Source organism: Larus michahellis, chromosome 3, assembly GCF_964199755.1.
Source record: "Larus michahellis chromosome 3, bLarMic1.1, whole genome shotgun sequence".
Taxonomy (NCBI): domain Eukaryota; kingdom Metazoa; phylum Chordata; class Aves; order Charadriiformes; family Laridae; genus Larus; species Larus michahellis.
In genome coordinates this window covers 109,043,242-109,055,420 of record NC_133898.1, presented here as the reverse complement: position 1 = coordinate 109,055,420, position 12,179 = coordinate 109,043,242, and the positions used below count along the sequence as shown (strand labels likewise).

General features: G+C 41.7%; 1 protein-coding gene across 35 annotated transcripts in view; it reads left to right on the top strand.

Moving 5' to 3' along the window:
- The window catches only part of DLGAP2 (DLG associated protein 2), a 480,112-nt gene that overhangs the window by 377,141 nt on the left and 90,792 nt on the right, over positions 1-12,179 (top strand). For all 35 annotated transcript variants that reach the window (XM_074581683.1, XM_074581678.1, XM_074581677.1 and 32 more), the window contains one exon: positions 2,429-3,498. In XM_074581683.1, the coding sequence (XP_074437784.1) occupies positions 2,429-3,498 (1,070 nt within the window). The remainder of the gene's footprint in view (positions 1-2,428; positions 3,499-12,179) is intronic.

The window sequence follows — 12,179 nt, the reverse complement described above, 5'->3', positions numbered from 1 at the left end:
TAGTGGATCTGTGCCATGCCCTTCTGCTTGTTTGGGGTTTTTTGAAATGCATTGGTGATTCAGGGACATGGTGCAAGAGTTGCCGAGCAAGGTTGCGACGGAAAGGCTCGGGGTTGACTCTCATCGTGCTGTCAGTTTGACAGAAGAGCCTCCTTCCACCTCTCTGTGGATCACACCACTGGGAAAACAAAAATCAGCAAATTCACGAGCACTTTGGAAAATGTTGCCTATATTCCACTTTCCTTTTCTGTAAAAGGAGAACGATGCCTTCCACATCTCATGGGACTGTAGGAACTAAAGCAGTAATCTCCATCAGGTGCTTTGGGAACCCTTTATGGGAAGCACAGTCTAAATTCAACGCATGGCCCATTATTATTCCCCTGATAATGTTTGGTAATATGCTGGGTTAAGTACCATTAATTACAGTGCTACTTATGTGGCTGAATCCCAATGCACTGTTACAATTTACTACCTTGTCTATGTATAGCTCTACTTTTAATTGGATAATCAAAATGATGTTATTTCAGAGAAACAGATATATTTCCTTTTTGTAACTACATTTATGCCGGGTATTATAACCTACATAATACAACAGACCGAGTAATGAACAGCAATAAGTTTTTATTTAAATCTGAAAATAGCCAAGAATTAAGTAAAAGAAACTAGTATAAAAACAATAGAAGCAGAAAAGGATATATGCACACACACATCCGTTTCACAGCGTGATAAAGTCTGGAGGTGGAAACTGGGCCCTTAAATCCATCTTTGACTTTAGTGTGGTAGGATTGTACCTGGGATGAAGAATACTTTATTGTTTATTAGTTTAATGCTACATTCATTTTAAATCATTATGTGGAGCTCTGCTGGAATTCGGATCTAATAAGATTATCTAAGCATCTTCCACTATAGGAAATTTAGAGCATTTAGGTTATGAGATTGCTGATGCTACAGGCTTGCAAGAAATTGCATTGTGAACTGAAGGTATCATAACATAACACTTGTTAATTGAATAAAATTAAAGCGATATGGCTATTGATTTATTTCATGACCATATGCAGGCACTGAGTTTTCAGCAGCAGAGGGAATATGATTTAGGAGAGTTTTGACATATGTTTAGAAACACCTCAAAGCTGGCTGCTGTGTTATCTCCAGAGGCTGGTCTCCAGTGTCCGGTTATGCTGTTGTATATAATGAGTACATATTCCCTGGCTTCCATTCTGGTTAAGGCCTTCAACTTCCTTGTATCGGGCACCTGTGCAAGATTATTTAGATTCTTTAGAGCAAATTTGCAGAAAGACTGTGCTAAGTGGGTTGTATAAACACTTATGCATCTGTCTGCTCCTCTAAAGGGTTGTCTCGCACCCTGTGTCTTTGTCTGCTTTTGAAATGTTGCTTAAATAAGCTGAAATTGAAGATGCAAAGTGAATGCAAAAATCAAATTGAAGCATTTCTGTTGTTTTGTTTTATTTTTTTTTTAATTTTCTGTTTGCAGCATTTGACAGCTGCAAGAAATTGCATGAGAGAAAAAAATAATCAAAGGCTTGAGTATCAAAATCTTTACTTTCAAGTTACTCTCATTTAGTAATCATGCTTGTTTAATAACCATAACTTGGAGCACGTGATCCATAGGAACAAATAATGGAGTCTATAAAAACCTGTAGCTTCGACCTAAAGATATTTGTTTTCTCAGGAATAACAGAGAGTCAGTAAATAAATATTTTGTAATTTGGACATTAAAAGGGAAAAGAACTGCCTAATAGAGAAGACTGTACATATATGGGAATAGAGATAATGCTTTCCGGACTAAGGATCACAGATGTTCGAATAGTATGGAATGCTTATTCATGAACTGTTTAGTGATATAAAAATTAAGCTTCATTTCAGCATGTTCATATTCTTTTTCTCTTTGCTGTTTATTATTTGTGTTTATGAACTGTGAACTTGGGATCCTGGAGCTGAGATTTATTTAAGAAAATGAAGTTTAGTTTGTGATATGAAAACGACTCCGTGGAGAAAGGGTACATTTAGATTAAGATACCCTACTGAGAAACCACAGAAATACAAACTAGACCCATGTAACTTAAATGACTAGCCACAAAGCTTGACATGTGAATTCCAAATATCAAATAATAAACTGAATACTCAAATGTATCCATTAAATCTATTTGAGTAGAGTTGCATAAAAAATAGCTTCATAAAATTGAGAACTGCTAGCAGACAATTTTGAAGGAGGGCTGCATTCGCCCCATAAATTGCTCACAGTGAGCAATTTTAACCGGTTTTAAAATGGTGAATGAAATTCCATGAGTGGTGAGACTTTCCATCAAGCTCATAGAGAAAAAATGTTTAGTTTTGTAATATACTTGGATTTTGCAAGTTAATCTTTTAATCAGACGCATAACATAGGTTTTCTCTGTTTTCCTGACAGACCAGCAGTACTCATGGTCGCCTTCTCGGCACTTCAATGAAGAAAGATACTCTCCTGCTCCGAGGAATATGAAAGGATTATCTGGTAGTCGCAACCAACCACAGTTATGTTCAGCTCATACTTGTGGCTTAGCATCCCCTGAAGATTGTGAACACACCCACGACCATATCCACCATGGGCAGGAGCCAAGGCAATCGTATCTTCTCAGCCCCACGGAGAGTTGCCCGATGGACCACCATCGTTGCTCGCCGCGCAGCTCCATTCATTCTGAATGCATGATGATGCCCATGGTAATGGGCGATCACATGTCAAGTAGCACCTTCCCCAGAATGCACTACAGCTCACATTACGACTCAAGAGACGACTGCGCCATGTCTCACGGTAACCCTAAGATTAACCGTATTCCTGCAAATCTTTTGGACCAATTTGAGAAACAACTTCCTCTTCACCGGGATGGGTTTCACACTTTACAATACCAGAGGACCTCAACAGCTGCGGAACAACGCAGTGAGAGCCCGGGAAGAATACGCCATCTCGTTCATTCAGTCCAGAAACTTTTTACTAAATCTCATTCTCTGGAAGGATCGTCCAAGGGCAACGTTAACGGAACAAAGGGAGACAGTCGAGGGGACGACCATCATCATGGGCACCATTCCAAGCATAGCAAAAGGAGTAAAAGTAAGGAGCGAAAACCAGAAAGCAAGCATAAATCTGGCATGAGCAGCTGGTGGAGCTCTGATGATAATTTGGACAGTGATAGCACTTACCGAACCCCTAGTGTGGTAAATAGGCACCATGCAGATCATATATCCCATTGCTACCCTGAGGCGCTCCAGGGACATTTTGGGGATCTCTCATTGAAGACTTCCAAAAGTAACAATGACGTGAAATGTTCGGCTTGTGAAGGGCTAGCAATGACCCCCGACGGTAAATATATGAAAAGGAGTTCTTGGTCCACGCTTACAGTAAGTCAGGCTAAAGAAGCTTATCGCAAATCATCATTGAACTTAGATAAGCCTCTGGTTCATCAGGAAATCAAACCTTCCTTGAGGCCGTGCCATTACCTTCAGGTAAGAGGAAGATTTTCTTAATATTTGTAATGGAAAAAGTATCACAGTTTATGCCATTAAGTCATTGTAAAAAATTCAAGGGTAATCTGTGTGTCTCTCCTAACATAGATCTGTACAGCTCACCTAATGCCGATATTCCATGAAAGTGAGAAAACTCTAGCTTTTGTCTTGGTTTATAGGGCATAGATTAAAAACTAAATAAAACTGGTGTGATATAAACTAGTTTAAGGTCAGTGGATGTATTTTCACCTTTGGAGTTCACACTGAACGTCTCGATAAAATCCATACATTAGACTGAAAAAGGGGCTATTCTCCCCGCAGCCCAGTAGGGGCTAGAAAAAGCCCCTAGATGTGTCAGATATGTCAAATACATCTGTAAATGAGTAATTTTAAAAACAGGCTGTGCAAATTTCTATTTTTGTGTTATTTTATTCTTTTTCTCCAGGTTGTTCTAAGTAACAGGTATACTCAATTGCTTTGTCATGATGGTGATTACTCACAAACTTCCTTTTTCTGACTGGGTCTCCCAAAATCGTAATGAACTGAACTTCTTGTGACCATACTATAAGTTATCCTTGTTAAAAGTTATATGGGTACCTCAAGGAGCGAACTATTTCAGGCCTGGTACTCAGACTGTTCATGGTGGTGTTCTGCACGCTTGTTTTCTTTAGCAGCAACCAAGAAGTTCTCACTTTCTCCTACATTTAAACTTTTATATGGCTTCTTGCTGCCTTTTGCCGCCCTAAAGTCATGCTAGTGTAGCCATTTATGATGCTGCACAATGATCTGGATGTTAAAGTGATATGGATTTAAAAATTAGCTTCCAAAATATTTTTTTAGACATTCACATCATTACGTGGCCTAGGTCCAGCACCCATGTATCCCATAGGTCCAGGCCCAGGTATCATTAGCGGGTGAGGGTGTAGAGAGAACTGCAGCGGGAGCAGAGCAGAAAGGAGGGAGTTGCTGGGAGGAGAACTTCTTCAGCTCGCTTTGCCACTGAAAAAAACTTAGTATGCAAATATTCCCTTAGGTATTTTTACCAAGGTAGGCCTGCAAAGCCTACATTGTTCTGAGTATCCTTCTGGAATTTCTTTTTCTCCAGAACTTAACTGATTCTCACATTAACATGAGCAAATCTCCGCTCCAGATAAATGTATTTAGAGATTTTCAGTTCCAGCAAACACAGGCTAGCAACCGTTGTACTTCTGTGCAGAGCTCTCTCCCCTCGAGCAATAGGGGACCAACAGTAATGACACACTTGAAGAACGAGACTTTTTCAAATGCAGACGCAGACATCCAGGATCAATCCTGCCTACTGAAACAGGGGAAGTTCCTCATTGCAGGGAAAGGAAAATAAAGAAATTGCAACCCTCATAGCATTACCATGCAAATGGATTCCAATTTAGACTGACAGCTGCGATATTTCATCACATCCAACTACAGTTCTCATGTATGTAAAACAGTCTGCACTTCCCTGGAAGTTTTTAATCTAACTCAACAAGCTAGAACTGGAAGCGTGTCCTGTGCGGACTTCCATTTGTGTCTGTGTTATAAAACCACAAGTGCAGCTCTGACATTACAGAGAAGTTTAGGTATGGCTAGCTTTTTCCTTACCGTGATGTACTCCTACTTCTACGCAGACAGCTATGGTTCCTCTACATCTCTGTTGGGTTTTGTGCTTTCCTTCTCATCATGTTCCATTGTTTCTCCTCCCCCTCTCTTTACATCTCATTTTTCTTTGCAAGAAGCCACCAGTTTTTACTTTTCGTGGGCCTTCTCCTTATTCCCAATTTATATCAGCATCCTCAAGTGAATGTGAAACACTGAGTTCACAATCTAACTTGGTTATCGCTAAGCTTTAGATCAAGACCAGTGGGAAGCGTAGTGAGCAGGAAAGCACATTTTTTGCAGAGTCCTTGTTTTATGCTTTTTGTAAATTTGGGATGACTACAGAAAGAAATTTTCATCCAGTAATTAGGAATGTTCATCCACAGGTAGGTTCATCCAGCTTAAGGAGATGTGAATTTGAATTTTTGCTGCACCAGAGACTTTTACTGCGACCTTTGTTTTTAAGCCCCTTTAAAAATGGGATAGTAGCCATTCGCTATTCACAGAGATCCTATAATAATGGAAACTTGTTAAGACTTGAGTATCAGTTACTACAATAAAGAATCTATAGTTGTGTCCAAAGCAATAATACCAGGAACTCTATAACAGGAATATTCTCATTACAAAATATTAAAATAAAGTATATGTTCCCTAGAATCTGACTATACCATTCAGAGCATAGATATCCTTCAGGCTCAGTGGCTGGCTTATTCACTAGCCCAAGGCCAGCAAACAAATTGAAGGGACTCCATTCTGTCAATGTCATAACTAAATGCTCAGTTTTGAAACTTCTACTTTGAGGGATGCTGTGCAATCACACTGTAATTGTTAAGAGCAGAGATGTAAGTCCCATTATTAGCTCTGCCATGAACTTTCTCTCTGACCCAGGAAATGTAATTTGTTAATCACTGCACACTTCAATTACTCTATCTGCAAAACTAAGGAAGGATTTTTAACTTCTCTTAAGGCAGTGTAAGAAGCATCACTAAATAATGATTGGATAAAAATAATCATTAGGTTCAGAAACTGAGAAAGGGAGAGAAACATGTCAGGAATCCCTAGCCAGGAGAGTTCCATTGCCTTGCTCCAGAATATCTGCAAATGAGGATTCAAGGGATTATGAAACTGATTATGCAGCAGCAGGTTTCCCTGTGTTGCACAAGTGAACAGATTAGCAAAAAACCCCAGGCCCTTCACAAGATTTCTGTTTATAGCATTACAACACGTGAGATTAAAAGACATTTCTCCTGAGTGATGTTAGCTATATATTTTTAAATTTTTTTTTAAAGCAAAGTTGTGAAATTATGGTCCTTCAGCAATCTTATGTATGAATACATGAACGTACCCCAGAATAATAAAAATTAAATTCCTGTGTTTATATTTTAATAGTATAAATTTTTTGTATTTATATATGTATATATATACACACACATATATATGGCTTTTATTCTGCTACCTAGTTATATGAGGACTATATGAGTGACTGTACCCAAGTCACTTTTCTTTCTACTGGTCTCCTTCTTGTTACTTTTTTTTCAACACTTGTATAAAATCTTGCTACTTCTGTTTTCCACCGAAGAGTTTTGATATACAGAGTCCCAAACTGGAAGACCATGGCGGTGTCGTAGGCCTGTGCTTGAGACCGTGTTTTCTGCACTGTGTTTCTGGGCTCCTATTTTGTCTTCCACAGCAGTTGCTGAGCTGCTTTTTTTTTAAAACTGAAACTCTGAAGAGTGAACAAAGGAAATTTATTTCTAAGAAGCGAGCTTCTACCAAATTCACAGATGCCTGAAGACAGGAAATGAGAAAAGAGGTTTTGAAGGCGTCTGCACATTATCTGCTGAAGTCATGTCCTAGGGTTGGACGCAGGTACTTCTTTAACCTGGCGCATCTCCAGGCTTAGGCTGTGATTCCTCTCTTAGGGTTTCATGTTCCCGGCTCCTCCACAGACAGTCCTTGTAGCTGGGGGATCTCCTGGCACGGGGCCTGCTGTTGTGAGTTAGAGGTGATTCAGTCAACGTGCCTTGTTCCATCATGGGTGGTCATCTAGTCCTAAAGCGGACAGTTTCAGAGAACTAAATTAGTAGAAATAAAGCTGTATAAAATAGCGATTATTTTTCTCATCTAAAGCTCGGACCAGGTTTACATCACTCCTGCTTCAGTGGAGGTGGTGGGAACGTGCAGAGAGAAGGGAGAGGAGAAGAGAGGGAAGCCCCTTTGGGCTCCAGCTCGTTGTTCAATCAGTTTAGCTGTAATGTGAACCAGGTGGTCAACCCGCGCCGCGGGAGCGGAGACCAGCCCTTCGTAACTGTACGCTAATAGCATTTCTCAGATTCTTGTGAATGATGAGCAACAGGTTCTATGTATGGGCCTTTAATTTCTGGTTTGCATGCAGACAAATTGAGCTGCAAATGTGTTTCTGAGCCCAAAACACTTCTGTCATCTCACTCCGCAGGCAGAAAAGCCCAAGCAGATCATACATGCAGTAAAGTGCACTTCTTTATAGATTTAGCTATAGCGGCTGCTGCTCCTCTGCATGTCATCTTAATCTTAATATAAAGTGTGCTAAGAAAAAGATAAATGAGTTTTGAGATCTCTTCTGTCTTCATCAGCTGTTTTGGCTAATTAGGCTCAACACATATCTAGGGCAATGACTTTGATTAATTTTACTCTGATATGAGTACTAGTGAGGAGCAAAGATTTTCAACAGAAAAAATGGATGTGAACTAGATAGCTGTGCTAAAACGATGAATACGAAAGTGTCGCTTACAGTTTCCAGGATTGAAATACCCATGAATGCTAGTTAAAGAAAAGTAATTTCTGCAATAAAGCCAAAAGATAGGCAAGAGCATAGCATTCACCATCACTGAAGTTCTGGAGCACAGTGCTACGTGTCACTGCTTAATATTCCTCCCTCAGCCATTCAACAGCCTGCGAAGCAGCAAGCAATCAAGGTAAACATACCGCAAGGTACAGTGAATGAGTCAGCACTGAAAGAGAAAATAGCATGTTGTTCTAAAAATGGCTTCAGCCCACTCCTGTCTTCCTAGTGCATTTAAGTGCTGGCGTCATCCCTCACAGCACTGGCATCGCTAAGCATGGGGGCAATAATGTCAGCTGGGTTCTCTACAGAATGAAAGGAAAGCACAAGAGTTGGTCTCTTAAAAAAGAAAAAGAAAAAAGCAGCAGTTTCAACAAGGCTCTTTGCTGGTTTAAGTTATGCCTACGTGGAGAAGAGCCGTGAGGACAAGCTAATGGGTAAATAGGCATTAAGCCCTCAGTTACGTTTTTCCAGGAATTCTTCTGGGGGCAGGATGGATTCCCACAAATGAGACTGTTGCCCTCAAGAGGCACGCTGCTGCTTTCCGCTCTCCCTCTGATTTGCAAGGATGGATGGATTTGAACTGAATGCACCTTTCTCAGCACTTCATCTTTGTGAAACTAGATTGTATCTGTTTGCTTGACATCAACCCATACATGAACTAAAGAAACTGCATCCAATACTCTACGAACTGATGCACACTGTGGAGTTAGCCAGACTTAGCGGAGTTTTGATACTAGCATCCAAATCGCTATCACCCACGCTGCCTTCACAATGATTTATGACCAGCCACTGCTCCAGAATTAACTGGGTTGTTTCCACAGCAGGAAAAGCTAGTGTAGCTAGTAGGGTATCAGCATGGACACACACTGTACCATTTTGATTTCTACAGCCCATTAGAGTCCCACAAGGATGTCTCAGCAAGTGCTTTGCCATTGCAGTCAGGAGTAGAGATGGGCAACGTAATGCCCAGACAATAAGGGAAATGGTGGGAGAGTTAATGGCCCACAGTCTGTTCGCAGTGTCAATGTCAGCCTGCAACATCTGGTGCAGCTCCTGGGGCCACTCTGTGGATTTATTCAGTCTGGAAAAAGACGGCTGAGGGGGGACCTTATCAACACTTATAAATGCTTAAAGGGTGGATGTCAGGAGGATGGGTCCAGGCTCTTTTCAGTGGTGCCCGGGGACAGGACAAGAGGTAATGGGCACAAACTTGAGCATAGGAACTTCCACCTAAACATGAGGAGGAACTTCTTTATGCTGAGGGTGACAGAGCACTGGAACAGGCTGCCCAGAGAGGTGGTGGGTTCTCTGACTCTGGAGACATTCAAAACCCGCCTGGACGCGTTCCTGTGCAACCTGCTCTAGGTGACCCTGCTCTGGCAGGGGGGTTGGACTACATGATCTCCAGAGGTCCCTTCCATCCCTATGATTTTATGATTCTATGATTTATTCCCCAGGTCAGTGAGGGTGTAGTCCCTTACAGAGCAGCAAACTCAGCCACTTGTATGGTCCTTGTCATGTTCTCTCTACCCATCATGTCTCTGAAGCACTGCACTTACAATTTTAAGAACATTAAATAAAAAGGATTTAATAAAGCTGACACTTCCCTGTTTTTACAGAATGCTGATGGTTTCGTGTGTCACAAAAACCAGAATGCTTCTTAAATATCCCTTCCAAGAGGGACAAAAAAACCCCAAACAAACAAACAGAAAATAAATACATTCAATCAATGACGCTGTAAAGCTCTGACGAAACTGTTATCTCAGATCCCTGGTGTCTTGAATTACTATGTTAATCAATGATACAACAGCACACTGCTTCCATGCCCATGTGCTAGGAATCTCGTATTGGCTGAAATGAATTGCTGAAGCTTTTTTCCAAACAAGAGTGGAAAGATTTAAGAGTTAGTATTTTCTTAAAGCTGCCAAAACAAGTGCCTATTACTGCAGAAATGTCAAAGCGAGGAGTAGAAAAGGGAGGCCATGATCCCGCTGCCCTTTAATCAGGGGGAATTGTCCTCCTTTATAACATTAGTGCAGTGTGTTGCCAAATCGTTTTTCAACGTTCACCTCACCAAATCTGAAGGCTGACCTTTGCAGTAGTTACCCAAAGGTGTCGCTGAGTCTGAAGAAGTTTTCAGCCGGGAGTAACTTATTATTTTATACACTGGGTCCAGTTGCATCTGTCAAAGGAGACTGCCCGGAACGCGCACCGGGGCTGTAATGACCACACACCCTCCTGCGCTGCCGAGGGCAGGCCCGGCTCCTCTGCTGGGCGGTCTGTACCATTTTTCCTGCAAGGAGGCGACTGTAAAAAATGGTGAAGCTTTCATAAATGTTGATTCAATTTATTTATTTTTTTCCAACTGGTTTTGGCCACCTTACAGTGCTGTGCTTAAAGGTTGTTTTTTAAAGTGGATTTGCACATGTGTTTAAATGGCTGAATGTCTATACCAGTAAGGTCCCTGGTACTTCTGGTAGGGGAACTGATCTTTTCAAAAGCGGGCAGATAGCTAAGCATTACCTAGTAGCTAGACAGGAAAAAACTACTCATTTTACTCCGTAAGCTAAACAATAGGGGTCATCTGGAGTTAGCTGTTCAAAACTCTCAATCATTAGTTGAAATGAGAAAAATGGATGAGCAGCAAATATACCCATTTTATATAGCCTTTACAATTACTTATGTTTTAAAGACATGCACTTCTTTTTTCAGTAGTAGCCCTATGACAAATAGAAAAAAAAAAAAAGTGATATCATTTCCATCTTAGATTAAATAAGACACTGTTTACTACAGGCCTTCTTTTGGGTCAGTGCTGTCTATGCTGCCTTTTAGGTTCTTCCTCCCTCTCTAGCCCGTAACAGCTCTGCAGCCTTGGAGTCCTTGCTACATCTGCAGTCTCTCTAGTTCTGGAGGTGCCATGCATTATAAGTATGTTGGGAGCACCTCTCCTTTTCTTCCTTTAAGGGCATTTTTGTCTCTTACTCTCTACTTCTGTGACCACGAATGGACGGTGAGGTCTTGCCCCACTCACACAGGTAATGATAAGGTGACAACTCTCCATTTCCCTCAATGTCTGCAGTGGTAAAGGCTAAGATATTTCCAAAGGAACCTACAGGTGATTTTGGCTGGTAGGCCACGCGATGATGAGAGTCTGGGTTGAAGGGGCTGATGATATTTTATTTTCCCATTTCCAAAATCAGCTAGAAAAGGACAGAATATTGAGGCACGGCAACTGCTGTGCCGCACGGGGCCTCAGGTGCCTGCGGGGGCATTGGAGGTGATGCAGCGAGGCCACGGGGATGCAGGCAACCCCCCGTGAGCAGGAGAACAGGCCTTGCACTCAGGGGGTCTTGTCTCCCACAGCTTCATCAGTCAAAAAAAACAGGCTGGTTTTTGATTCACAGTTCTGTGCAGATAGCTGGGCTCCATCCACCCTGCAAATGTGGTTCAGGCAATTCAGTCTACCTCTCCCAACAATATCTGCCAGGGAAACTTGTAGTTAGCTTCAGTTGCTGATATTGTGGTCCCTCGGGCCCCGTCTGCTGCCGTGTCAGTCAGGCAGCCCAGCTGGCAGGTATATTCCTGGCTCCCCTTTACCTGTGGTGAGTGACAAGCTGCAATCCAGTTTAGCTCTTTAGCCTTCTGATGCTTGGTTTTAGCAGAATTTGCATTGTAATTAAATTAGTTCTATTTATAGAGAAAGATGTAAAGGAAAATGCAGCTCGGAGCTGGCCCAGAAAGGCGAAGACATAGAAAAACAAACTCTGGGTGCATGACTATGGCAAATTAATTGGCAAAAATGCTGCCTTTTGTGGCAAGCATGAAAAGTTCCAAGTTTTGGTCTTTGATGCTTCTGCAGACCTCCATTATTAAAATAATCTGTACCTTATGCTAGATCTGTGTTATCAAACTGCATAGTGTCAGGAAAGGCTCATTGGCACTGCATCCTGATCCTCTGTATCGTGATGTGGCTCAGTCTGTCTTGGGCATAGTTTCATCTAAGCCAGACAGTATTGCCCTAAACAGTTCCCGGGTACAGTTCACGTCTTAGCACAGGCCAGGGACTGTTCCTGGTAGTCACGCTGGTTTGGAGGCAAAAATTGCTCAATAGCATGGGTGTGGAGTGCTGTAGGCCAGCTGACCTCCAGGAGAGACACGTCTTCATGTACTAACGTATGCACAGCCCGAGGGCAATCACGGTACCATTTTCATCCTTCTCTCTCGCTAGCGTTGGTGACTGTGCAGC